This window comes from Rhinolophus hipposideros (genome assembly GCF_964194185.1).
Source record: "Rhinolophus hipposideros genome assembly, chromosome: 6".
NCBI lineage: Eukaryota > Metazoa > Chordata > Mammalia > Chiroptera > Rhinolophidae > Rhinolophus > Rhinolophus hipposideros.
Window position 1 is genome coordinate 100,402,194 of NC_138052.1, and position 26,746 is coordinate 100,428,939.

At 63.7% G+C, this 26,746-nt stretch overlaps 1 protein-coding gene across 4 annotated transcripts; it reads left to right on the top strand.

The window, feature by feature from the left end:
- GPC1 (glypican 1) lies at window positions 1-26,669 on the top strand. 4 transcript variants are annotated; one of them, XM_081050726.1, is made up of 9 exons: window positions 1-577; window positions 19,677-19,835; window positions 20,962-21,353; window positions 22,119-22,284; window positions 23,081-23,211; window positions 23,296-23,415; window positions 23,556-23,689; window positions 24,080-24,255; window positions 24,741-26,669. In XM_081050726.1, the coding sequence occupies exons 1-9, from the start codon at window positions 412-414 to the stop codon at window positions 24,968-24,970; spliced, it is 1,674 nt and encodes a 557-aa protein (XP_080906852.1). In that variant the 5' UTR covers window positions 1-411; the 3' UTR covers window positions 24,971-26,669. The 4 variants fall into 4 exon arrangements, with proteins under 4 accessions (XP_080906852.1, XP_080906855.1, XP_080906854.1 ...); XM_081050729.1 differs by having other exon boundaries at window positions 4-577; window positions 19,703-19,835; XM_081050728.1 differs by lacking the exon at window positions 1-577 and adding an exon at window positions 14,603-14,862.
- The last annotated feature ends 77 nt before the right edge of the window (window positions 26,670-26,746 follow it).

Consider the following 26,746-nt stretch of genomic DNA (forward strand, 5'->3'; position numbering starts at 1 on the left):
GGAGGGCCCGCCCTCGGGGACCCCGGACGCGGCCGGCGGACGCCCCCGCTGCCCCCGCCGCCCTCAGGAAGTGGACAGGTCCGCGGGACCCCGCGGTCCCCAGTCCCCGGGGAGGGGAGGAGCGCCCGGTGGGCCCCGGCCGCGCCCCGCCCCGTCCTGCGCGCCCCTCCCCTGCACTCCCTCCCGGGCCGCCGAGGGGCCGGGCCCGGACTGCGCGCTCGCCGGCTGCGCTTGGGGCGGCCCGCCTGAGCCGCCGGACCTCGCGCCCTGCGCGCCCTGCGCCGCGGCCGCCGGCTTTTGTTGTCCCCGCCTCTTCTGCTGCCGCCGCCCGCGGACCGCGAGCCTCGCGCCGGGACCTTGGCTCTGCCCTTCGCGGGCCCGGCGGGCTGCGGGGGGCGCCGCCGCCCCGCCATGGAGCTCGGCGCCGGGGGCTGGTGGCTGCTGTGCGCGGCCGCCGCGCTGGCCGCCTGCGCCCTCGGAGACCCTGCCAGCAAGAGCCGGAGCTGCAGCGAAGTCCGCCAGATCTACGGCGCCAAGGGCTTCAGCCTGAGCGACGTGCCCCAGGCGGAGATCTCGGGTGAGTGCGGGCTGCGGGCCCCGGACCCCGCGCACCAGGCTCTCCGCTGCGCCTCCTGCTCGCCCACGGGGGGCCCGGCGCGGCCACTCGCCCGGGGCTCCCGGGCTCCTAGGGGCCCCCGCGCCTCTGCCCGTGCCCTCGTCTCCGAGCTGCGCGTCGCCCTCCCTCCCCGGAAAGTCCCGTACCCCGAAAAGGCACGTCGGCCCCTTCTTCGAGGAGCTCTCTTTGCCGGGCTGTGGCCGGCAGTCCGCGGCTCCGTGCGCTCCGCCAGGGCCACGGCGAGAACTGGGCGTCTTGAGCCACCAGCTCGGCCGGCGCTGCGGTGGGGCGGGAGGCAGTCCGAGACCCGGGCGCGAGCGGGCCGCTCTCCCCACCGGGCAGGGCTGAGCTGCGGGGAGGGCTGTCGGGGGCGCAAGTGACTGTGGCCGACGGCTAGGAACTCCCACTTCGCTGTGCGGGTCTCTCCAGGAGGAGCCTCGGGTCCACCCGGGATTCCCGCGGGGTCCCCACAGGCAGCCTAGGGGCGCTTGGGGAGGGGGAAGGTGCGACCTCTGCCCCCGCGAGCTGGAATGCGCGTGGCAGATTCTTGCCCCGGGAACTTCTACCCGCCTGGCACTCGGAGGCGCCTCCCGGGGAGCCCAGCTGCAGGTGGTCAGCCTGCTGGATCCTGCCCAGGGGCAATGTCATTTGTTTGTAAGAGCATCCCCCTCCCGGCGGCCTCAGCCCTGCCCATCCTCTCCCTGCTGTCCTCTGAGGAGCCTTGGGTAGAGTGCATGTGAGCTTGGAAGGTGGGGCAGGGGCCGAAGGACCTCCCAGACCCCCAGACTTCATCCTGAAACTGCACGCTAGCCGCGCGGTCTGTACAGGGTGCTGGGGGCACAGTGGACCAGTGCCCAGCAGACCAGCTTCCTGCTCTGGGACCTCCTCCCAAACGGGGGTAGTACGGGCCACGCTCCAATGGTGACTGGGGGCCATGGAATGGTCAGGGCCAGGAATGCCAAATGAGAGAGGAGTGCCTCTGTATGAGGGGTGGGTGGTCCACGGCCCTTCCTTGATGGAAATGGGAGGGGGCAGCCAGGCTCCCGGGAGGGACAGGCACATTGAAGGCTGCCTGCGTTGAGAGATCACACACACACACACACTCACACACGCATACACACACTCACACACAAAGTCTCACACACACACACTCACACTCACACTCACACCAGGTTCTGGAGAGGCCTTTTCTCAGGTGCCCCCAGGCAGACCTCCCTGTGCTTCCCTCTGCTGACAGGGCCTGTCATTGTCAGGGGCCACGTCCCCACTACATTGGACTGGCAGGAGGCCCTCTGCACAGTTTGGTTCACGCTCCCCCACCTCGCACAGCACCCCACCCCCACAAACCAAGGAACTTTCACTGGTCGTCCCTGGCCTTCCTGCTGGACCCCTCCCCAGAAACCGGAGTCTCTGCCCCCACCCAGCCTTCCTTGGGCGGAAGCCTTCCCCTCTACCCTCAGCCCTGGTGGATGCAGTGGGTTAGAGGCCAAGTGTGCTGCTGTGAATGTGATGGGTTGCGGCGGGTGTTGGCCGTCCAGCTGGGGGAGTGTGGCCATCCAACAGCTGTCCAAGCATCTCCTGGCCAGGGCGTCAGGTACCACCCTCCTCTGGGTCTGGAATGTGGGAGACTCCCCCCTCCCTGCCAGTTCCCCTCTCTGCCTCCTTCAGGGGAGCTGCCCTGCCCGACCCCCCCCCCATAGCCTCACTCCCCATGAGCACAGGAACCCCTGAGTGCCCTGTGGGGCCCAGGCGCTAAGGAGAGTGCTAGCGCCACGTGGGGCGAAGGAAACAGTGTGACCTCCCAGGGCAGTGGCCACCAGCCCTGTCCCCTCCTGCCTGGTGTGACTCAGCCTGGTCTTCGAGGACAGGGCGCCCTCTGGTGGCCCTGCTGCAGCACGCTGCTCTCAGGGAGCCAGGTGTGCCATAGGTCCCCTCTCCTGTAGGCCCAGCAGCCAGACTTCAGCATGAGGACCCGGGCTCAGCTGGCCCAAGCCAGGGAGCTGGCGACTCAGTGCTTCCTTGTGGTTGATGGGGAAGAGGGGCAGCCGTGCGTCTGGGGTGGCCTGTCCAGTCTCTGCCTTGAGGGAGCAGCAGTGGTAGTGGGCTCGAAGGGGATGACCCATCCTGACGGTGGTGACGACGTCTGTTGCCCCACGTTGAGTGAGGAAGCAGGCCTGGGGTCAGCACTGGGGCAGACCACCGCGCTGCACGGCCCAGGCAGCCCTCCTTCAGCCAGCCGGAGTGCTGTGTGGAATCGAGACCCCTCTGCAGTGCCGAATCATGCCCCTGTGCCAGCAGGTTTTGCCTCTGGTCCCCAGGTGTTTCCCGAGCACCTGCCTGGCCTCCTGACACGTATCTCTGACCCTTCCTGGGTCCTGGGGACAGGGACCCCATCTGTGCACTTCCCTGCTGTAGTCAGAACCTGGCCCAGCTTCCTGCACCCAGCAGGTTCTGAGTCAACACTCACTAGGGACCCACTCATGTCCCACTTTGTGCCGAGTGGGCAGGGCCTGGGGAGAGGAGGTGGGGCCTGGAGACCCAGCATTGGGGGTTGGCGGTCGGAGGGCAATGGGACTGTCTGTGCCACCAGGACTGGCCGGCTGCTCCCCTGCCCCCTGCCTGCCAGCAAGAGTGGGCAGCAACCTGCTGAGGAGTACCCCTCAGGCCCATCACCAGGAATCTTTGCTTCTCTGTGCCCGTTCTGACCATGGGTGGTAGGTACAGATTTTATGAGGGGTCCTCAGAAGTCCTGCACCGCACCCCCACTTCCTAGAACCCACCTAGTGTCTGTCCCTCAGCTGTGATCAGCAGGGCTTCTGTAAGGCATCTGGCACACAGCCCACCCCCAGACCAGAAGGTTCTGTGCACTGCATCCTGTTCAGAAGGCAGAAGCCCGCGTGCCTGGTGTGGCTCCTCACGGGGGCCTGCAGCCTCTGGCCCTGCTGCTGCTCTGCCCTTGCGCCATTTGAGACGCTGAGGTTTCATCATCCCCAGTGTGAGGACCAGGCTTGGGGGGGGGGGGTGGCGGCAGGGGAGCCAGGGTGTGACAGGGCCACCTGTCTGATGCAATGGCCTGGGCCCCTTGCTGCAGCCTCTGTGCTGGACATGCGCTGTGCTCCTCGGAGAGGCAGGATGTCTCCTGGGGCCTGGATTCAAATGCCCGCCCTGCTGTGTCAGCTTCCCACGCCACGCAGCCTCTCTGTGCCTGCTTCTGTGTGACAATGGCAATAGTCACAACTGCCCATTACATCCTCCGCTTTGCCCCTGCACTTGGATCTGCAGAGGCCATGCAGATCCCTTGATGGCTCCCAGCCCTTGAGACGAGCCCTCACTGTGAGTCAGACTCGGGGCGATCAGTGTCTCCTAGTACGTACAGAGAGGGTCTTTGCAGAGCTGTCTTACAGATAAGTAAAGCGAGGCCCAGAAGAGCCACCTAACGCCCTTCATAGCCCATGTAAAGCTCAGTGGTCAGAGCCCAGTCCACTGACCCCGAAGCCTGTAGCATGGATGACTGCCCAGACCCAGCTCCCTGCTTTCTGGAAGCCTCGTTGCCATCCAGCCTGGAGGCCTGAAATGGGGGCTGAGAGCCAGGCCCTAGGCCCTGCTGGGCCTCCCGTGGCCCTGTCCTGTTAGTCCCTGGTCCTGGGCTCCACTCCTTAGGCTGTTAGAACTTCTGACCTGGGACTTCTCCTGACCCTCGGCCCGGCCTCCTTGCTCTGTTGTGCCCGGATGCAGCCCGGCAACGCTGCCAATGAAATGGCCTTCCACGTAGCTGGCCTCACCCCTGCTGGGCCCTGCTGCCTTCAGGGGAGCCAGGTCTGTGGCTGCCTCGGGGCCGTGGAGGAGGCTGTTCCCGGGCACCAGGGCGTAAGTCAGGTAACCCCAGTGTGCACAGAGGGTGGCCTGGCTGGGAGCTGCTGGCCAGCCCGAGGAGAATCCCCGCTCTGTCCCCAGCACCAGGCTGGGCCAAGTACCCCAGGCACAGACGTCCTGCCCCGGGCGGGCGAGCCCAGGAGGCGGCGGTCATTTTGTTGCTAAATTGGCTGCAGGCTGCGTGAGTTAGGAACACTGAGCGGGGTCCACAGGCCTGTGCGCTGAGCTGCCTCCCCAGACAGAAGGCTTCAGGGCCAGGAGGGAGGCAGTGTGTGTGTGGGAATGCTCACGCCTGTGCCAGGGCGCCCACGCACTTGGGCACGGGGAGACAGTCTGGGAGAGGGGCGTGCTGGGGCCATGCAGCAGTCAGGTCAGGCCTGGGCCAGCCAGTGTCTGCTGTGCCCGGGCCTGCACGTGCCCAGGCAGTGAGAGTGGACACCTCTCGTGTAAGCCAGACCCTCCTCCCCCAGGCCCGACTTGGTTCAGGGTGATTTCAAACCAAGACCCAGGATCCGTGTCAGGGCCTGCAGCCTGTGCCCAGTCGCTGTCTGTGTGCTTGGTGCCTGGGGCCAGCCCCAGTCGTGTCTAACTGCCAACACAGCCTGGTGGGGTCCGGCTTTGCCTGTATGCTCAAGAGGGTAAGGGCTCCAGACCAGGGCGTGCCCCAGCCCAGGGCGTGCCCCCCGCACCCCTCGGAGCCCAGCTCCTCTCTGCCATGCTGCTGGTAGCCTTTCCGACACGTATTTGACCGGAACAGGCCTGGGCAGGTGCCCTGAGCTGCCTAAAGTCACCTGGGGGCGGGCGCATGGTAGGGGAATGCCATGGTCCTTCCCCCTCCCTCCCACTCCAGGCCCCACCCCACCTTCCCAAGTGGGAGCACATGGCAGCCAAGGGTAAGATGTAGGCTGGCCTGTCCTCCCAGAGGGTGGCCCGCCACTGCTGGGGGCAGGGCCTATGCCAGCCTCCTCGGCAGTTGTCTGTCAGCGCCGTCAGGCCATGGGCCCAGGAAGCCCTGGGTGTGAGTGGCGCACACCAGCTTTCTCTGGGCAGGAATCCTGGAATCCTGGGTGGGTGTAGGACGTGCTGGAGGGTGGGGGGAGGGGGCAGGCCAGCCTTACCCTGTCCCCTCTCTGCCTGTGGCCTCAGCAGCATCTCCGGCTGGCTCCTGCCTGGCTCACCTTCCTGGCACAGGAAACCCCTCCCGCCAAGCAGGTCCTCCTCCTGCCCACCCACAGCACATGCCCGGCACCTCCTCCCTGGGTGCTTGGCCCCGCTGCCCCGCTTCCCCAGGCACCCCCAACACACACACTGTGGGGCTCTGTTTACTGGGGTGCTCCCAAGTCTGGGCAGGCCTGGACTCTGTTCAGGGCAGTAAATTCGGAGCACCCCCATGTACCAGGCCTGGGCTGGGTGCCAGGGGTCGGGAGTGTATGGGCTTCCCAGGGCTGCCGGGACAGACTCCACAGACACGGTGGCTTAGCAACAAAAGTGTATGTCTCCAAGTTCAGAGGCTGGAAGTGCTGATTCCGGGGTCAGCGAGTTGGCTCCTCCTGAGGCCGTGAAGGAGAATACCCCAGGCCTTTCCAGCTTCTGGGGGCTGCTGGCGATCTTGGGGTCCCTGCCTTGGCTGCCTGCCTCTGGCTTCATCGTCACATGGTGTTCCCCTGGTGTGCGTGTCTGCCTCTAGATTTCACCTCCTGAGAATAAGGACATGGGTCCCATCAAATTAGGGGCCCGCCCAACTCCCATGTGACCTCATCTTAACCACTTACATCTACAAGGACCCCATACTCAGATGAGGTCACCTTCTGAGGTCCTGGGGACTAGGCTCTAGCATATGAATGGGGCACTTCCTGCTGGTGGGTGGGTGGAGACCCTGGGCTCTGGGTGTTTCATGGTCATGACTCCTTAGGGTAGGGCCTTGCCTCCCTGTGTTCCCCAAGCTCAGGGGCTCAGCCTAGACCTGCAGCAGGGCCCAGGTGACAGCGTGGGCGTTGCGACCATCCCTGGCCCGCCCCTCACCCCCTGGCCCCCCCACCTGAGGCTCTTTGGCTGGTCTGGGCGGGCTCAGAAGGCCTTAGCTCCAGGCTTTGCAATGCATTCACTCATTGGTCAGCCCCCTGCCCTCTGCGGCCAATGTCAGGGTGGGAGCCTAGTAAGTGCTGACCCGCCGACACACACCTTGTGGCTTATCCGGGAACCAGGGTGGCCAGTAAGGACACCAGCCTTAAGACCCTCGTGGGGATCAGGGGCCACCTGGCTGGGACAGTCATGTCTGTGACACCAGTGTGCCTTGGTCAGGCTCAGGGTCCCCACCTGCAAGTGGGAGGTCTTCAAGCAGGGGACATGACAAGCCCCAGGGCCTGGCCAGTGGATGGGGCAGCCACAGCAGGGCCAGGGGCCGAGGAGAGGACCTAGGCTGGAGCTGACCGGCTCTGGGCTCCTCCCTCCCCAGTCCTCCTTCCCACCTGCCAGGGGTCCCCTAGCTGGCCAAGGCCTCAGTCCCAGGCCCTGCCTCCTTCAGCCACACCCTGACCTCTGCTGGCCCATTGCCTGATGGTCTTTTCCAGACTCCCAGCGGAGGCAGGACCAGGGGTGTCTGCAGGGCACGCTGAGTGCCATTGGGTCTGACCACTTAGCGTGCAGGTATGAGAAACCCCAGGGCTCAGAGACCTGTCCAGCAAGGGGCTGGTGCCCCATCACCTCGCTGCCCCCGCCATGCCCTGCCAGCTGCTTGCTGAGTTTGTCTGGCCCAGGTTTGTCCCAGGTAGAGTCTGGAATGGGTACCAGGAGATGGTGTCAACCACTGAGAGGGGTGCCCCAGAGAGGAGTGGGTGGGGGGCAAGGCCAGGCGAGCCTGCCTGACTGCGACACTGGGGGGACGTCCACATGGCCCTGTCCAGAAGGCATTGGATGTGTGGTCCAGAGTGCAGGAGGAAGGGCTGGCCGCGTCCTTCATCCCCCCACCCACCCACTCACCTACCCACTGTGTGCTCACCCGTCTGCTAGTTTCTAGAACACAGAGACGCAAAGCCGTGGTCTCCGCCCTGAAGATCAGCGTATAGTTGGGGCTGCCAGGCCCCCCGAGCCCAGCAGTCCAGGGCCCAGCAGACACCGTCTGTGCGCTAAGCCCTCCCCACCCTGGCTGGTCGGACCCGGCTGGTAAATTTGGCTGTAGACCAGCATGTTTCCTTCTCGGGCGAGGAACCAGGCCCTGGCAAGGTGACAGCTGGAGGTGACTGCTCCTCAGTCTCCCTGGGAGACATTTCCTGGGCTCACTGTCAGCACCTAAACCTGTGGAGGTGTGTGGCCTGCACACACCTTCAGACAACATTCCTAACCCCGACAACCGCTGGCAGAGCCTGCAGGTGGCTGTCTGGGCCCATCCCTGTGTCTAAGCCATCGTCAGTGCCGAGGGACACCCGTAGCCATCTGGGTCCCTGTGGTGAGCCATGAGTGACAACTGAGTGCATCATCCAGCATGTGGGGTGACAGGGCGTACACCCCCCCCACCTGTGACCACCTCGGGCTCTGGGAAGAAACATGATGCCACCCGCTACCAGAGTTGGCTCAGGCATTCACCGGAGTTTCTAGTTGTCATGGAGTGTGGGACGCCCTGGACTAGCAGAGGTATTTTAAAGGGACAAGGCTCTTAAATAATTCAGCTCTGTGTCCCCGACCCCCTCCCCCAGCCTGGCAGGGGCTGCCCACAGGACACACCCAGGCGTCTTGACATCCTTCCTTGGAGTAACCTAACACCCAGGGATTGGCACCTCCCTTCACTGTGTTTGGGAAGCTGGGGGACACTGGGGACACAGATCGGACACACACACAGCTAAAGCCTCCTCCCTGGAGTAAGGTGGGTGTTCCAACCAGGAGCAGCTGCCCTAGAGGCATTTTTGTTGTCACAGTGATTCAGGGGTGCAGCTGGAGAGGTCAGGGACCACTTGCGCAGGGGAGGGGGCACCCTCTGCTTTGGCCCAGGACAGCCTTGCAGGGGTGGCTGGCAGGTGAACTACAGAGGGAGGGGCATTAGAGGGTGGGGCTCTTAACGGGGGTGCATGGGAGACACCCAGGGACAGAAGTCAGGGCTTCGTCAACTAGGCTGAGAAAGATTTTTGCAAACCTCTGACCAAAAGTTAGAATTTCCTGTTGCTATGAACAAGGCAACGATGACATTACAGTATCTGGGATTTGGTCACCAACAGAAACTGCTGGTACTTTCCTGCCCCTTTACCTTCGTAGCAGATGATGTGGAATACCGTCTACACTCTCCTCAGCTTGGAGAGTCTCGTCGGCGTTAGACCTGCAGCTAGGAAGGCTCCGCGGCCCCACGTCACCCTGTGTGTTGTAACTCTGGTAACTGCTTTCCTTGGTGATCCGCTGCATAAATTTTGCTTCATTAACATTATCCTGAGAAGGGGTGTGCTGGCCTCAGCAGACAGCCAAGGGGGCCCAGAGCACAGGGAAGGGGGGGCTGGTGGCACCTCATTGTCTGCACCCAGGGGAGCCTGGGGGCGAGGGCGGGGGCCTGGACAGGGGTGGTCTCCAAATACCTGGGGCTTTGTGGGAGCCTGGCCTGCAGGTGGGAGTGATGGGGACACACACCTGAAAGATCAGTCTCTCTGAATCACTCAGTAGGTGTTGCTTGAGCTCCTACTGTGTGCCAGGTGCTGTTCTTGGTGCTGAAATGTAGTTACGAGCAATGCTGTCAGCGCAGGACCAGGCTGAGAATCAGGTCTCATGAGCTGCGGCTTTGCTGGGCACAGTGACAAGTGACCACGTGTTACTTGTTTAAGTTAAAAATAAAGACAAATAACGTGGGTTTCGACAAGTGCATGGGGTTTGCAGTCATACCCCCTGCCCCCATCCCTGGCTGTACAGCAAAGACCCGCCCCACTCAGGCGGCCCAGGTCCCAGGCACAGCTGACCATTCCTGCTATGAGCTGTGGCCTTCTTGCCCTGTTCTCGGTGACGATTCAAGAGGCCCAGCCACCGCTCCACTCCTGGCCCCACTTTCTCAGGTATCTAGCGTTTGTGTCCTGAGACCAAGGGTTGTGGCACACTTCATGCACACAGTCAGGAAGAGGGAGAGGAGACCAGTCATTGCAGAAAGTCAGGAAGGCTGGAGGGGCACGTTGACCGCAGGGCTCTGAGGGAGGCCACACCACTGGCGGAGGGCCAGTGTCCCTTGTGTCCAGTGGCCATTCTCAGTGTCTGTCATCTTAGAAAAGAAGAAATCCCCAGAGGAAGCGACAACCTGCCCTGTTGGTCCTGGCCAGCCTGTCAAGGGGCAGGTGCCAGTGCCACACTCACTGGCTGTGTGACCTTGGGCCAGTTACTGAACGCTCTGTGCCCTGGTGTCCTTTTCTGTAAAGTGGGGATGCTGGCAGTGCCTGCCTTTCGGGGTGGCCGTGAGAACCGGCCCTCCATGTGGCATGCCCCTCATAGTGCCAGGCGGGATTCATGCTCTGTCGTTCAGGCATCCTGTCAGGGGAGCCGCTGTTGGAGATGTAGACACGTTCTTTCTCTCTGGTGCCGCTCTGCCTGCTGGATGTTGCTGGACAGGGTGGGGACCAAGACGCAGTACCTGGGGGAGCAGAACACCTGCCTCTTTAGAGAGCTGGCCCTTGTGTGACCGTGGGTCCCACAGCCCAACCACCCCTGAGAAGCTGAGCTGGAGAAGTCAGGGGATAAGATGGTCTCCATATTGCCACCTGCTCCCAGGACCCACAGGAGGTCGGGTCCCACGTTTGGGGAGCTGGGCAAGCAGGCAAATGCTGAGGTCAACTCCGTGGGGACAAGAGCATGTGTTTGCGTGCCCACATGTGATGGTCGGGTGCCTGTGTGACTTCGGTTAGGCTTCTCCCCACCCCCCACAGAGGTTGACGGATTTAGCAGATAAAACTATGGGACACACCATTAAATTGGAATTCCAGACAGACTGAATAATCCTGGACTATATTTAATCGAATTTCAAATAAACAAATAGGTTTTTAGCATCAGTATGCCCCACATACAGAGGGTGCCAAAAAAAAAGTATCCACATTTTAAGAAAGGAAACCTGTGTTAAAATTGTAATACCCAATATATGCCAATAACAAAAGATGACCACAAGTCACATTTGACTTCTGCAATGACAAGAGGTGCTCTGAGTGGTTCCCATCAGCATTCAGACACTTCTGATTATGGCAAACTACTGCTTGAGCAACGCTGACCAAAGTGTCCACTCGTATACATTTTTCTGGCAGCCCTGGTGTTTAGCGTCAGCATATCCCAAATATTTGGAGGGAGGTGGTTAGCTTTCTTGGTGGTAAAACGTGCATGACAAAATTTACTGTGTTAACCATCTTTAAGTGGAGAGTTTGGTGGCATTAAGTGCATTCACGCTGTGCAAACATCACCATTGTCATCTCCAGGACTTTTTCGTCTTTCCAGGTTGTCCCCATGAAACAGTCATGCCCCTTCTCCGTCTCCCAACCCCTGGCACCCACCCTTCTACTTTCTGTCTCTTTGGACTTGACTACTCGAGGGACCTCTTGTGAGTGGAATCGCACAGTGTTTGTCATTGCGAGTCTGGCTTCTTTCACTGAGCACAGTGCTTGGTGGTCCCTGCAGGCTGTAGCAAGTGTCGGCACTTCTTACTTGGTGCCTAGGAACATTCCAGGGTGTGGATGCGCCCATTTCATTTATCCACTGCTCCATCCATGGACGCGTTTCCACGTTTTGGTTCCTGTGAGCAGTGCAGTTATGAATGGATGTACAAGATTCTATTCAAGTCCTTGCTTTCAATTCTTTTGGGCCAATTGCTTTTACACTAAAAGGCAATGCACCGTTTATCTGAAATTCACATTTAACCATGTCCTGTCCTCTATTTGTGGTAAAACCCCCCCTCCCCCCCGGCATCGTGCCTGCGGGGCTGGGCTCCCCACTCAGCGCCCACACACCTATGATCTGGGCGTGTGCTGGAGGCCCACAGAGGTGCTGCCTGGGCGGCCACACTGACTCAGCGCCTGGGAGCCCTCCTGCCAAGAAGCCTGACCTGCAGCTTGTTCAGCGGAGGTGTCTGCCCTCCTGCTGGGGAATTCCCCTGGGACCAGAACTGAAGGCAGGCAGGAGGCCTGGATTGCTGAGATGCATGGAGGGCCCCCTGTGCCCAGCTGCTACTCCCAGCTGAGTGACTTTAGCTCCCCCCTGAGGGTGGGCTCTGTCACTATGGAACAGAAAAGAGGTGCTGCTGTGAAGATGAAATGATTCTGAGACCTGAAGAGGGCTGAGACCCTCACACAGCACACAGGGAACTTCCACCTCAGCGGGGAGGTGGCCAGGACTCTGTGACAACAGGGACCCCCTGTGGGTTGTGAACTCCCTCTCCTCCCCCTCCAGGCACACTGCTGGCTGTCGTGCTGCCTCTGGGCGGGCTCAGGTCAGGGAGGTGCTGCTTCCTTGGCCACGATGGTGTTACGGCTCATTTCCTTAAATGCCAGCACTGCACAAAGACTCACTTTCTTTATAATATTCATTCTGCACCAGGTCTGGCCTGGGTACAAGGCAGACCAGAGATGGGACGCGGACGGTCCCGCCGCAGACAGCAGCCCTCCTGATGTCAGGGAGGGTGGCCCATTGGGACCCTGGGAACGCCCATGGGAGTCCTGGGAAGGCTTCCTGGAGGAAAGGAACGTGAGTGGGCCTTGGAAGAGAGAGGGTAGGGGAAGGGGAAGGGTGTGTGAGGTGGAGGTATCAGTGGAAGCTGGACGGGGTGACTGCAGGGCCGGCATGCCAGGCTGAGGTTTCCATGACTTTGAAGAGGGCTGCCAGGCTTTGTGGGAAGCTGCTGGGTCAGGGGTGAGCAGTGTGTTTAGCCTCCAGTATTTATGGAGCCCGAGCTGGGTGTGGGCCGGGGTGTGGGCTGCCCCGAGGGCTCCCTCAGGGGCACCGGAGGGTCTCCTTGCGTTCTGGCCTAGCTGAGAGCCTGCCGTCTCTGCCTGTTTGGCATTCATGGGGTGGACGGATGGGCCTTCACTGAGTCTTTATGGGGACCCGGCTGACGGCTCCCCCTCTGCTGTTGCAGGATGTCCCCCGTGCACATGGCAGAGGGGACACCAGTCTGTCTCTGGGGCCTCCTCGGCTGCCCCGGGCCCCAGCAGTGGGGGTGACAAGCTAGATGGCAGTGCTGTGCAGAGCCCCAGGAGTCCCCATCGTGCTGCTGCCGGGCCACTGTCAGGGATGTGTGTGGACATGTCCCAGCCAAGTGCTCTCCACAGCACGGCTTGGCCTGGAGGCCAAGGCCTCTGGGGAGGACCTCGCCCCCAGTCCCCAGAGAGAGCTCCCTGCCCTGCAGCCAAGACCTGGGGTCACAGGTGCAGCAGACGCAAACCCAGGGTCCCCTACACCCCTTAGGCCTGAGTCCTGAGGCCACAGCATGACCTGTGAACCCTGAAGCAGCCACGAAGAGGCCAGTGGATGGGGGGGCCCGGCCTCTCGGCCAGACCCAGGTGTGTGATCAAGCCCGCATTCGACGGGGTCCACCACCTGACCAAGGCACCGCCAAACCTGGTGCCCACTGAGAGGGTGGCCTGCCCAGGGGCTCCCCGAGCAGGAACTAGGCAGTGCAGAGAGCAGCCTGTGTTACCTGGTGAAACCCCCTTCTTCGGGGGTCTCAGGAGTTGTGGCCTGCCTTGACAAGGGCACTTTGCTCAAGAGCTGCCTGTCCAGCTAGTCTCCACGTCCCCATGTGCAGGCTGGCCTTGGAGACACAGGACCGCTGCACCGAGGGGAGAGAGGCTGAGTGGCTGAGTGGGGGGGGTTTCTCCAGTGGGGCTAGCAGGCATGGGCAGCGCTGGGGCTACAGGAGTGGAGGGGTGTTGGTGGGAACCATCTAAAAGGTTTCCAGAGAGGGGCACAAGTGTGGGAGGGTGAGCTGGGGGTGGGGGCTGGGCTCCAGGAGGTTGTGGCCAGGTGGGGTTTGGTATTTCCTAGGGGAAGCAGATCAGGACTTTGGGATGGAGACCCAAGTCACTGAGATGAGCGGGGTTGGGCGATGCTAGGCTGGGGGCAGTGGAGGATGACCAGTGACCGTCACTGCGGTAGACTTTGAGTGCCCTACAGCAGTGGGAGAGGGGGCTCCCGGGTGGTCAGCGCCACTCCCCATGCGGGGGAGAAACGGCATCACCTACCCCACGCACACCTCCATCCCCAGGTGAGCCCTGGCTCCCCTAAGCACCAGGACCAGGCCTGCACCGGCCGTGCTGCAGGGGGGCAGGGAAGGGCCGCCACTGGCTGGTCCCCTGCTGAGGGAAGCCAGGGCACTATGGGCTGCCGCCTGGCAGGCGGCGGGAGGGGGCGCAGGGACACCGCCTGGGTTTTCTGGGAGACTGGGTGGCGTGAACGCCGCGGGCGGGGCTGCGGAAGGAGACGCGTCCCGCGTGGGGAGCCGCTCTCGTGGTGCGCGCCAGTGCGGCGGCAGCCGCGCTGTGGCCGCAGAGTCCGGGTCCAGCGGCCTCCCACGCCGTCCTGCCGAGGCCTTTCCCGGCTGGACCCCCAAGCCCCGTGGCCTCGCACCTGGAGCGTCACCGCCGCAGCAGGAAGGCGTCGCAGGCCAAGGCGGCGGCGGTGTCCGCGGAACTGGATCCAAGCTGGGGGGCCTGCGCGGGCCCTGCACGCCGTCAGCGCGCAGCCGCCTTCGTCTCCCTGTCCCCAGGCGCCACCCCTCCTCCCCCCTCCCTCCTCGCCTCCTCCCTGCGGTCCCGTCCCCACCTTCGGGGCATCCAACCCCACCCGCCCCCCTCCGCCAGCTCGGCGCGCCCCGTCAGCTCCCCGCCTCTGCGTTGTTCCCGCGCCCCCCGCCCCGCCGCCAGCGTCCCCTCCGCGCCCCCCGCCCCGCCGCCTGCCGCAGCCCCCTTGCTGCGGCGAGCCCCCCTCCTCCTCTGGCACACCCGCCCTCCGCCCCACGCCGGCCGCACCCACTGCGGCAAGCCCCTTCCCCGCCAATCGTGTTGCCCTCCTCCCCTCCCCTCCCCGCCCCCGCCGCCTCCCCCCTGCACCAGCGCCCCCTCCTCCCTGCGCCAAGACCTCCGTCTCCAGACCCCGCGCGCCGGCTGCGGCGGCGGCTCCACCGCGTGCGGTCCTCCGTCTCCAGCCGGCACCGACCGGTGACCGCACCGGGGTGGCCGGGCCCCCCACCGCGGCGGCCGTGGTCGGCTCCAGGGCTGCTCAGCCTTTGTTCCGCCGCTGCCTGTGATGCAGCCCCCGCCAGTCTAGCGCTGGTCGCCGGCGGGCAGCGGGAGCCCCTCAAGGGCCTGGGGGCGGACCCCCCACCCCGGCAGTGGCTCCGTCTGCAGCTGACGCCCCTCGGTGTCGGTTTCCGGGTTGTGGTGCGTGACGGAGGCTCAGCGGCAGCAGAGGGGCTCCTTGGTGACAATGTCATTTGGCTGAAATGATGGAGGGGCTTGGGTGGTCGGTGAGGTGGTCGGTAAGGCGCAGGGCAGGGCGCTGGCTGCTGAGGGGGAGGGGTGATTGCTGCTGTTGATGTGTTAAAGGGGGGAGATGGTTAAAATGTCCTCTCCCCTGGGGGTCTGAGGCCACCCTCCTGGAGGGCCTCTCAGTACTCAGGTGTGGCCCTGCCACAGGGACTGGCCAGAGTCAAAGTTTGGGGTGGCGTTGGGGTTGCAGAGATGAGAAAGGAAGGTCTGGAGCTAGGCAGTGGGCGGTGCCCGAGAAGCCTTCTGCCCTTTGTCCAGTGCCCCTGCCCAGCAGGCTGGTGGACATGTGAGGAGCAGCCTGCTGCCCACTGGAGTTAGATGGGGTCCAGGACTGGGCGTGGGCGCAGGGCACTTGTCCAGAGAAGGGTCTGTTGCTGGGGAAGACTTCTGTAACACCCCCCCCCAACCCCGGCCAGTCAGCCGTCCAGGCCTGCCCTAGGGTCCAGATGGAGTAGAGGGGAGGGGTGGGAAGGACCCCCATCCTGCTTTCCGGACCTGGGCCCCTCCCTTGCTGTGTTTGGGGCCATGGTGCCTGGGACTGTCTGTGTCACTGTTCCATCACAGCTCAGAGAGGCCATGCTGGCTAATGGTCTGCACTGAAATAGGGGTTGTCAGGCGATGGGGTCGGTTGGTCCCAGAGCATCTGGGATGTGGCTTTAAAGGTGGTTGAGCAGGCAGTCTGCACACCCCTGGTGAACTGTGGAAGGTTCTGGAGAGATGGGCTTGGCGTGACGCCATCTTCTGTCTGCAGTCTCCTTGTGAGGGCTCTGACCACCAGTCAGTCACAGGCGCCTGGCAGCTGGGCCCGGGCAAATGAGGTCTGTGTCCAACATCGGAGATGGTGACCAGTGTGTGATGGGGTCATGTGTTAAGGTGTTGGGCTGACGGTGCTGGTGGGGTGGCTGCTGGATGGGGGCGCCATTAGCAGGGCTGGGGGCTGTGGCTGTGTCAGCAGGTGGCAGGAAGGTGTGAGCCTTAAGGACTGATGGGGCTCAGTGAGGAGAAGCAGAGTCTGGGGGGACCCCAGCAGGTCCCAACCTGCAGGTGGACATGGGCACGCTGCTGATGGGCTTCTCCAGCACGGTCAGGCACTTCTACCTGAGGAGCAGGATGGGGGACAATCTGGAAGTTGAGGGGCTTGGGATTTTGGGGCACTGTCTGGAGGAGAGGCTCTAATGGGACTGAGGGTGGACCAACAGACCTGCCATGAAACAGCAGCGTCTCCTTTTCCCCTGAGAAAACCTGGGCTCACCAGAGGAGAAAGTGCCCCAAAGACGAGGGAAGGGAGAGTTTAGGAAGTGTCCAGAATGCAGCAAAGGGAGCCAGGCAGAAAGGAGGGAGGGTCCTGGCCATGGCCAGGAGCAGCCTCAGTGCAGACAGAAGGGGTCAGTGGGAAGATGAGGCAGGCTCATGCCTCCCTGTGGGGAGAAGTGGAGGAGGGGAGGGGATGAGAGCAGTGGAGTTGGCAGCTTTAGAATGAATGGGGGGTGGGGAGCAGGACCAGACCGCAACCTGGTCCTTGCCTTTCTCCAAATATTGAGCTGAAAGAAGATGTAGGGATTTGAAATGGCAAGTGGAGAATTCCCTGTAGTCTGACTTACACACTTCCAGGATCAGGGAGCTCATTCCCTCTCCTGGCAGACCGCCCCTCCCCCATCACGATTTGGCTTTGGCCAGGAGAGGCATGTTTGCTTTTCGGGAAGTATCAGGGGTACCCTGCAGAACCCACCTCTGCCCACCTGATGTCCAGGCCCGACAGATGACCTACAGCCCAGGCCGAGCTGGGACAGGGCTGGGCAGAAGGGAAGCACAGTTTCTATGCCTTGACCACTAGCCACAGTGCTGCCCTGCAGTGGGCTTAGGGGGCTGCCTCAGCCCAGCCTGCCCGGGGCCTCAGGCCGTCGCCCAGGCTCTGGCTCCGTGTCTTCACTCCCGTGTGTGTCCGAGGAGGGAGGGAGGGACGGGGGCTGTGCTGGGGCTGCCGGAACAGCGCAGGTCACCGGGCGGCTGGGCGAGGTGGCCAAGCAGGACTAGGGTGGGGCCAGCTCACAGGGGTGCTCCCTGTGTCTCCACGTTTAGTCCTCACCTCTCCTTGGACTGGGCTTCTTTCTCTTCTGTCTGTATGAATGGGAGGTCCGGGGATGGGGTTGGGTCTACCAGGGGCCAGAAGGGTTGGCGGGAGGGCAGCCAGCTGGGGATGGAGAGTGCTTATGCCCTTGCAGCCCACCCACTGCCCCATGACCCAGCCAGCCTGGCCTGAGTGCCTGTCACAGCTGAGCCCAGGCTGGCACCTGCTGACTCTCCCTCCCCCAGGGCACGGCCCCCATCTCACCCCCTCCCCCCACCCCCCAGCACCACCTTCTTGTGAGCAGCAGGTGGGTATCTTTGTCTGGGCTGCTCTTTTGGTCCCTGCTGTGGGCGGGGGAGGCCGGCAGGGTGGGGGACCACTGGTTCCTGGTTGGCTGCACACAGCGCCGTTGCCGGCGAGGCCTCCACCCTCTGGGACACAGCAGTAGCTGCCCTGCCCCGGCCCTGGTCCTGTGTATCCTGCCCCCTGCTGGCCAGGGTCCAGGCCACACATCAGTCAGCGAAAGCAGCTGAGAGGGAAGGCGCGTAGCTGGGGGTGTTCTCGTGTCCCTGCCTGGAGGGGCCTGTTCCCCAAGGAGCTGGGGGACAGGGGTGCGTCCTCTCTGCCAGGCCCTGGGGGCCAGGCTCCGGGCCTCACCCCAGCTGGCTCCCAGGAGACCCACACCTGGCCTGAAAGGCTCACTCCCCCCAGGGGTCCAATCCCAGAGCCCTGACTGCTCTCCTGCAGGCCTGGAGCCCTCCAGGGGATGGTCTCACTGCTCCCACCTGCCTGTCAGCCCTGACCCAGTGTGGGGACCACAGCCCTTCAAAGGGCCTGCTAGCATCACTTCCAGGGGCAGTAGTCCCCACACATGCAGTCCCAGGGGCAGGAGGGTGTGGGGGGGGCAGGCTTGGGTGCAGGAGGGAGGTGTCAGGATCCTGAGGAGACAGGCTGCTCAGGGCAGGTTTGGGTGGGTGGGAAGAGGGAGGGGGTGGTCCTTCCTGCCCCTCGCCCCCCCTCTTTCCTGCCATCCCTGCCATGGTGATGTGGCTCCCAGGCCCCTCTGATCCCCTCCAGTCCCACCCATGTATGCAGCAGCCTGCCCGCCCTCCCACCCTACTTTCAGCACCACCGCCCTCTCCTGACTGGCACGGCACGTCACTCCTCACCTGAGCCCAGACGTGGTTCTGTTCTGTCCACTCACTTGTCTCAATCCCTGGGTGGGGGGGTGGTGGCTTGCAGAGGGGGTGACCTGGCTGCCCCGGCAAGCTCTTCAGGGCTAACTCAGCCTGGAGACAACTAGGTAACGGCTTTGTCTTGTAACCCCCAGGCCTCTACCCCGCATCGCAGCTCACGCCCTGGGATAGGTCACTAGTAGACCCCACCTCAGGACAGCCTCGGGACCCTGGGAGCTCTGCCCAGGCCGTTCCACGCCCACCCCACAACTGTGCATAAGCGCACCCCTCGACCCCATCCCCACACAGCTTCTGTCTAGGCCAGCCCCCTGCCTCCAGTAGCGCCGGGGCCCAGCCCAGGCTGACACCAGAAGGGACCCTCCTCCATGGGGAATGCAGCCTTGGGGACTGGGCCGGGGGAGGGGGCTGTGAGGAGGGGGGAGGTGGGGCCTGAGCCGGCTGGCCCCTCACTGTGTCAGCTGGACAAGAAGTCTGATCTCTGCCAGCCTGTTTCCTGGTCGCAGCACCCACCCCCAAAACCAGTTGTTATGAAGCTGGGACCAGCATGTTTTTAAAGCTGCATCATTTCCTCTCACGCCTGCACATTAAGTAGCCTGTAGCGCCCCTCCCCGCAGGGGCCTGTCCCCACAGGCGCCCCTCCCCCACGGGTACTGTGTTGACCCAGCTTGCCCTTAATGGACGTGGCAGGTGACTGGCTACATGGAGAGTATGCTGCTGTGAGCAGTGCTGCCAGAGCACCAGAGCTAACAGAGGGAGCGGACACCTAAAGGGGGCGGGGCTCGCATCAGGCCCCCCAGCAGGCTTGTGCTGGAGCCCTGCCCTGACCTGGGCAGCCTGCACCTTTCGGGCACTGCCTCTGGCCAGCCCAGAACTCTCTGTCCCCACACCCTCTCCTGCAGTAGGTTTTTCGCCCTAAGCAGTGTTGGGGGCAGGAGACTGAGGCTGCCCCCCTGCACCTCAGGGGTCCCTTCCTGCCCTCCCATTGTCAGGCCTCAGCCTGGGCCTCCTCCAGGGAGCCTGAGTTTGGCAGCTGCCCCCACAGGACCCCAGGCTGCTCTGTGCTGGGGTACAGAGGTGTCCTGAGCTGCTCCTGACCGTTGGGGGGGCCTTCCTCAGTGCATGGACGCAGCAGGGGGGGCTGGGGGCATAGGGACAGCCAAGTGGGGATGACCTCTGACATCTGCCCTGGAGCTCAGTCTTCCACACCCCTGCTTTGTGCCCACCCCCACCGGGCTTTCGGTCCTGGAGGTGGGGGCTGCACAGGCCACCCGGCCCCCCACCCCCAGCTGCTTTCGCTCAGGCACCCCTTCCTGAGCTGCGCATGCCCACTCTGCCCAGGAAAGCCCAGCAGCCTGAGGCCCGCTCTCCTGTCCCGAAACTGCCTGTTGGGAGACATGCCCGGCCTGCGCCCGTCCTCTCCCTCACACGCAGCCCCCCCACAGGTGAGCACCTGCGTATCTGCTCCCAGGGCTACACTTGCTGCACCAGTGAGATGGAGGAGAACCTGGCCAACCGCAGCCGTGCTGAGCTGGAGACTGCGCTCCTGGACAGCGGCCGTGCCCTGCAGGCCACGCTGGCTGCCCAGCTACGGGGCTTTGACGGTGAGTGGACCCTGGGGCTCGGGACCACAGGACGCTGCCACAGTGGGGAGCAGGGCACACACGGGGCCTCCCCTGCTGAGGAGAGGTCGCAGGGGGTGGGATTAGCGCTTTGGGACTGGGGTCTGGGATTTGGGGGGGTCCCAGGAGCAGAAGGCTGCCCGTGGGCAGGGGCCCGAGCAGGGCATCCATGAGCCCCAGAGTGAGGTCTCTGAGACAGACACCCCATGCTGGGCACAGCTGGCACACATGCCTGTGTGGGAAGTGCAGAATTGTCATTTCTGTCAGCCCCTCAGAGGGGACCCTTGTCCCCCACTGTGCTCTCCTTGTCACCTGCCAGGGGCCAGTTTTGTGCTGCCACCAGATAGCCCAGTGCCAGGGAGCTCAGCGTGAGGGCTGCAGAGTGCTGGGCGTGCCCTCGGGTGGGGCGGGAGGGCTTTCAGGCCCCTGGTGTGGTCCTCACGTCTCTAGGGCAGCTGTCCCCCCTCCCGCACCCCCCCATGAGCCATTGATAATCCCAGCCCCCTGAGGCTGTCACATTGAGTCTGGGCCAAGGGCAGGAGGCCCTAAACAAGCAATGGCGGGGTGACATGATGACACCTACAGTGGGCACTCCCCAAGAAGTGACCCTGGAGGGAGAAGGCACTGGCAGTGCTGTGGGATGGGCCAGCGAGCCTGAGCAGAGAGAACAGACCTTGGCACCTGACCTTGGCCCTGCGTGGCTTCCGTGGGAGGCTCATGGATCTCAGCTCCTGGACTCCTGCCCACAGCAGCCGGCCCTGCAGGCTCCCAGGAGCCCCATGTCCCTTCCACACGGCTGCTGGGCCTGGCCAGCTTTCACGGGCCTCAGTGCATTAGCACCCACCTGTCCCTGTTGGGTCAGCTATACCATCTCTGTGCTTCTGGTGATGACACTCAGAGGAAGCCTTCCCTGGCTGCCTGCCAGGGGTGGGTGGGATATGGGCAGCCCCTTCAGGGGCCACCCAACACCTGGCTCTGTCCCATGGGTGGGGATCCTGTGCAGGTGTCCTGGGCAGAGTGCCCTGAAGCCTGGCCCAACTGCCACAGTGTGTGGGGCTCTCAGGAGTACAGGGGCCCCCAAGGCTTCAAGGCCACCTCCCCTGCCCAGGTCACTTCCAGCACCTGCTCAACGACTCGGAGCGGGCACTACAGGACACCTTTCCCAGTGCCTTTGGCGAGCTGTACACGCAGAGCGCCAGGGCCTTCCGGGACCTGTACACGGAGCTGCGTCTCTACTACCGCGGTGCCGACCTGCAGCTGGAGGACACGCTGGCCGAGTTCTGGGCCCGCCTGCTCGAGCGCCTGTTCAGGCAGCCACACCCCCAGCGCCTGCTGCCGGACGACTACCTGGACTGCCTGGGCAAGCAGGCCGAGGCGCTGCGGCCCTTCGGGGATGCCCCGCGTGAGCTGCGCCTGCGTGCCACCCGCGCCTTCGTGGCTGCTCGCACCTTCGTGCAGGGCCTAGGCGTGGCTGGCGACGTGGTCCGGAAGGTGGCCCAGGTGTGCACAGCTGCCCAGGGCCCTCAGAGCCCTCAGGGACCCCCGCCCAGCCCCCGCCACTGCAGACCCCAGTCCCCTGTGCATGGGCCTCTGGGCACCTCCTGACCCTGGGCTCTGCCCAGGACCTACGGGCAGCACCTCAGGGTATGAGTTCCACTTTGGGCCGCCCACCTGCTGTCCTGCCCAGTCCCCGGCCACGCTGGGTCCGGACAGGAGAAGAGAAGGGCCTGGGTCTGGACGCTGAGCTGGCTGCAGGGATCAGGTGGACAGGAGATGAGACACATGTCCTTGGAGGCTGGAGCAGGCTGGGGCGCGAGGCCATACAGGCCAGCAGGGTGCCTCGCCCCTTTGGGCAGCCTGTCAGACCCACCTGGTGACAGGTGTGAGAGGGCCTCAGCCTCAGACCCACAGCGCTGGCTGTGAGCCGCCTCCCCCTCCAGCTTCGATCCTTAGCAAGTAATCCCCAGCCCAGAGCCTCCTGTGCATGGTGGGTGTAGTTATGGGTGGGTTTCCCTGGGAGGGTCAGTGACAGTGTGCCAGGAAGTCCCGGCACTGTGACCGTAGCGATTATAGGGCGAGTGCCCCCAGGACTGGCAGGCCCAATTGGTTCTGAGAAGAGACAGGGCCCCCTAGAAGGGCCAGGCCAGGTTCTACTGTGGATGGGAAGACCTGAGGCCACCTGACTTCTGTCCAGAGCCCCGACCCTGGGGCTCCCAGGGGACTGGGCACCGGCTATGAGGTACTCACGCTGCCTTGGCTCCCCAGGTTCCCCTCGGCCCCGAGTGCTCGCGGGCCGTCATGAAGCTGGTGTACTGTGCGCATTGCCTGGGGGTCCCCAGCGCCCGACCCTGCCCAGACTACTGCCGCAACGTGTTCAAGGGCTGCCTGGCCAACCAGGCCGACCTGGACGCCGAGTGGAGGAACCTTCTGGGTGAGACCTCACTGCCACCACCTACCAGGGCAGCCAGGCCTGGGGCCAGGGGACAAGGGTTTCTTGTGAATGTCTCAGGTGGGGTGTGGCAGGGGCAGCTGCCCGGGAGGGAGCCCTGTGGGGTCAGTTCCTGTCCTTCCCCACTGAGCGAGTGCCCCAGCATGCATACTGTGTTTCCCCGAAAAATAAGCCCCAGTTAAGATCGTCAGCCAGACGGACACATTTAGTACATTATGACAATGTTCCAGAAGAAGACATGATTGTAATTGAATAAATGTAGATTGTTGTACATGAAAAAATAAGATATCTCCTGAAAATAATCCCTAATAGAGCAAAAATTAATATAAGACCCGGTCTTATTTTCGGGGAAACACGGTACATGCCAACACATGTGTGATACGTGATGGGCCCACATGAACACGTGCCAACATGTATGTGACATGGGGGCTGCCACAGGCATGAACTAACATGTACGCTACTGTGGTGGGTCAGCTGGGGGGTGTGTGCGACATGTACACATGCTGCCCTGCGGTGGGTCAGCACACCTGCATGCCAGCACCCGTAAGTGCTGACATGTGCTGACACCGAGGGCCAACACACATGAACACGTGTGCGCACAGACATGCCCACAAAACGAGTCAGTGAGCATATCCTCAGCCCATAGGTGCTGACATGTGTACGAGCTGTCATAGGTGGACCAGTGTTGCATGCGTGTGAACACAGGAGCATGTGTGTGTCACATAAGGGGGCCAGCATGCAGACACACTAAATGCCCTCTGTGTCACGCCTATGCCAGACTCCATGTTGCTCATCACCGACAAGTTCTGGGGCCCGTCCGGCACGGAGAGTGTCATCGGCAACGTGCACGTGTGGCTGGCGGAGGCCATCAACGCCCTCCAGGACAACAGGGACACACTCACGACCAAGGTTTGGGCAGGAGGGTGCGTTGGGCATGGAGGCCTGTCCCAAACATGGCCTCATGCTCCCAGAACCCCTGTGGTCTCCACCCAGGTCATCCAGAGCTGCGGGAACCCCCAGGTGAACCCTCAGGGCCCCGGGCCTGAGGAGAAGCGGCACCGAGGCAAGCTGGTCCTGCAGGAGAAGCCAACCACAGGCACATTGGAGAGGCTGGTGAGTGGCCCCGTGGGGCCAGGCCTTGGGCAGGGGGCAGGTTGGGCCGGGGTGCCCTGGGGGTGGGAAGGGCAGGCTGGGCCGGTGCACCCTGGGGGCAGGGAGGGCAGGCTGGGCCAGGGCCTGACTGCTACCCACAGGTCTCCGAGGCCAAGGCCCAGCTCCGTGACGCCCAGGACTTCTGGATCAGCCTCCCAGGGACACTGTGCAGCGAGAAGATGGCCATGAGTGCTGCCAGTGACGACCGCTGCTGGAACGGGATGGCCAAGGGCCGGTAGGTGCCCCCCGGCTGACCACAGACCATCCCCCCTTTGAGGTCTCAGCCTCAGGTGGGGTGTGGCGGGGGCAGCTGCCTGGGAGGGAGCCCTGTGGAGTCCGTTCCTGTCCTTCCCCACTGAGTGGCCCCAGGTGCTGTGTGCACAGGACCATGTGTGACAGACACACAGCAGGACAGAGGCAGGATGAGGGCCAGATCCTCGCCCTCTCCCCGCCCCCACAGCACCCCCCACCCCAGTGTGCCCGCACCCCACTGTCATGACCGACGTAAGCTCCCATCAGGCCTGTCACTGCCCAGGCGAGAGAAGGGCAGTGGGAGGGCTTGGGAGGGCAGTGCCCCTTTTCAGGGACTGGGGCAGTCACCCAGGGCCTGCCCTCCTGGCCCCAGGTACCTCCCCGAGGTGATGGGCGACGGCCTGGCCAACCAGATCAACAACCCCGAGGTAGAGGTGGACATCACCAAGCCCGACATGACCATCCGCCAGCAGATCATGCAGCTGAAGATCATGACCAACCGGCTGCGAAGTGCTTACAACGGCGAGGACTCGGATTTCCAGGACGCCAGTGAGACCTGGGCCACCGGGGCTGGGTGTGGGGCCTCGCAGGGGTGCAGGGCCAGGGCCGAGAGCCACGGGGTCCCGCAGGGGTGCAGGGCCGGGGCCGAGAGCCACGGGGTCCCGCAGGGGTGCAGGGCCGGGGCCGAGAGCCACGGGGTCCCGCAGGGGTGCAGGACCGGGGCCGAGAGCCACGGGGTCCCGCAGGGGTGCAGGGCCGGGGCCGAGAGCCACGGGGTCCCGCAGGGGTGCAGGGCCGGGGGGCCCTCCCAAGCCCCTGAGGGCACTGCTGTTGTCCAGGCTCCCCCACTGTCCCCGAGCACAGTTGAGACCTGGCCAGGATGTTCATCCAGCCTTGGCAAAGCCAGGGAGTGCCGGTCCTCGGGGCTCAGGGTGCTGTGGTCAGGGTGGCACGTGGGAGGTCCATACACAGGGACACTGCACTCAGGGTCCCCAGAGCTGGGTGGGCCTGCCTGAGCCTCCTCTGCTCCCCAGGTGACGATGGCAGCGGCTCAGGCAGTGGCGATGGCTGCCCTGAGGATATCTGCGGCCGGAGAATCAACAGGAAGAGCTCCAGCTCAGGGACACCCCTGACCCATGCCCTCCCCGGCTTGTCGGAGCGGGAGGGGCAGAAGACCTCGGCCGGGGCCCACTGCCCCCAGGCCTGCACAGCCCTCCTACTCATGTCCCTGGTCCTCTCAGCGGCCAGGCCCCGGTGGCGGTAACCACCCCGGCCCCAGGGACGAGGCCAAGGGCTGACCTTGCCAAACGTGAAACAGACAATATTTAACTCCCCTCGGCCTGGAGGCCACAGGCAGGGCAGGGAGGGCCAGGGAAGGAGTGCTGCTCGGAGACTGCACTGGGGTGGGGCGTGTGCTGCCGGCCCCCCCAGGCCTGGCCTTGCTGTCACCCTGGCTCTTACTTCTGTATGAAGCCCTCAGGTCAGCTGGGAATAACGTCCCCAAAAGCCATGTATTTCAGGGACCTTGGGGATGGATGCCGGTGGCCGCCCTCTGCCTGCCCTCCTGCCTCTCGCCCCAGCTCCCTGCAGCATCACAGCAGCAGTGTCTTGGAGGCACCCTGAGCAGTGTCCCCTGGACAGCACGAGCGAGCCTGTGCCTTCCTCTTCCGCCTTCTCCTGCTGAGAACTAGGGGCTCCCACTCCTCAGTGCCCTGAGAATCCCTGAGAGGGTGTTGGGGTTTCTGCCATCCAGGGCCTTCGCAGGGCCTTTGAGATTATGCATGAACCCTTCGTATGCAGCCAGGCCCCCTACCCTGTGATGCTGCCAGCCCCCAAAGCCCCCGTGTCGGGTGAGAGCCTGGCTGGCGAGGTGGGCCCTCTGGACCTTGCCAAAGACCAGCAGCGAGGGGCCTGGGTGCAGCCGGCACGCAGGCACCCGGGCTTTGCCCTCAGCTGTCTGGGGTGGGGTGGCTGCTCCTGGCTGTCCCAGGAGAGCAGGCCCAGGCATCCCCTTCACATGGAGCCAGGTCCATGGCCTGCACAGGACCTACAGGGAGGAGCAGCCTGGCCACTGTCCTCCCTCCTGTCATCCCTCCCACCCCAGACCCAGGTCCCAGCTTGGGATGAAACAGGTCAGGGCTGTGGTGACCCACTCCTGTCACCTGGCCACAGGGATGCTGGGCGGCTGGTGAAACTTCAGCTCAGGGCCAGTGAGTCCCGGCACCACAAGCCAGAGGGACGCCTGGTCCCTTCCTGACCCTGCCCCCTGCGGGGAGCCAGGGGGGCTTTGCCAGTTAAGGGCTTTTGCAGACATGCAGACATTTACAAATGCCTCATCCTTGCTGCCTGAGAGCCACTGCCTCCGCTCCTCCCAAACAGCCTTACAGGGGCCTGGGCCCCGGCTGCTGCCAGTCCTGGGGAGGGGTTCAGGCGGGGTCGTGGTCGTGGAGGTCCGGGGGACGCCGAGCCAGCGTGGGCAGGGACAGTGGTCTTAACCAGCACTGGGCCCCTGAGAAGGCCACTTGGTGTGGCTCTGGTTTTCCTCGTGGGGTTGGGGAGGCCTCCGGCCACTGGTCAGGACCCCTGGCATGGCCCTCGCATGTGTTGGCTCCAGGGCCCCCAGCCTGTGGCGCCACCAGGCAGCCCAGTCCTACAGGCAGGCACACCCACCCCATGATGTCCCCGCTAGTGTCAGACTGGGGGCTGAGCCTGGGGCCTCCTTCCCTGTGGGCGAGGGCCAGCTGGACTCTCAGGGACTGGGGTGCCAGGATGGCAGCACTTGTGCTGCTCAGGGATGGCCCCAAGGGGGTCTGTGCTCTGTTCCCGCCCTCCGTGCTTCTCTGCAAGGGGCGGCCCTGCCGGTCACTGGCCAGGCAGCGGCCAGGCCTGTGTCCTGCCACACGGGGTCAGCAGGTGACGTGTATTCTTTGAGTCCTCATATGAATAAAAGGCTGGAGACATCATGTGTCTGCGGTGACCCCTCCCTGTGCATCTTGGCAGCAAGCCTGTGCCTGAGGGCCGTGCACAGCAGGGCACAGTG

Bases quoted from the DNA above. Each gene is read 5' to 3' on its own strand.
- GPC1 (XM_081050726.1), top strand. From the start codon at position 412: ATGGAGCTCGGCGCCGGGGGCTGGTGGCTGCTGTGCGCGGCCGCCGCG. The intron at 19,836-20,961 runs GTGAGTGGACCC...TCCCCTGCCCAG, and splicing joins CCAGCTACGGGGCTTTGACG to GTCACTTCCAGCACCTGCTC. The intron at 21,354-22,118 runs GTGTGCACAGCT...TTGGCTCCCCAG, and splicing joins TGGTCCGGAAGGTGGCCCAG to GTTCCCCTCGGCCCCGAGTG.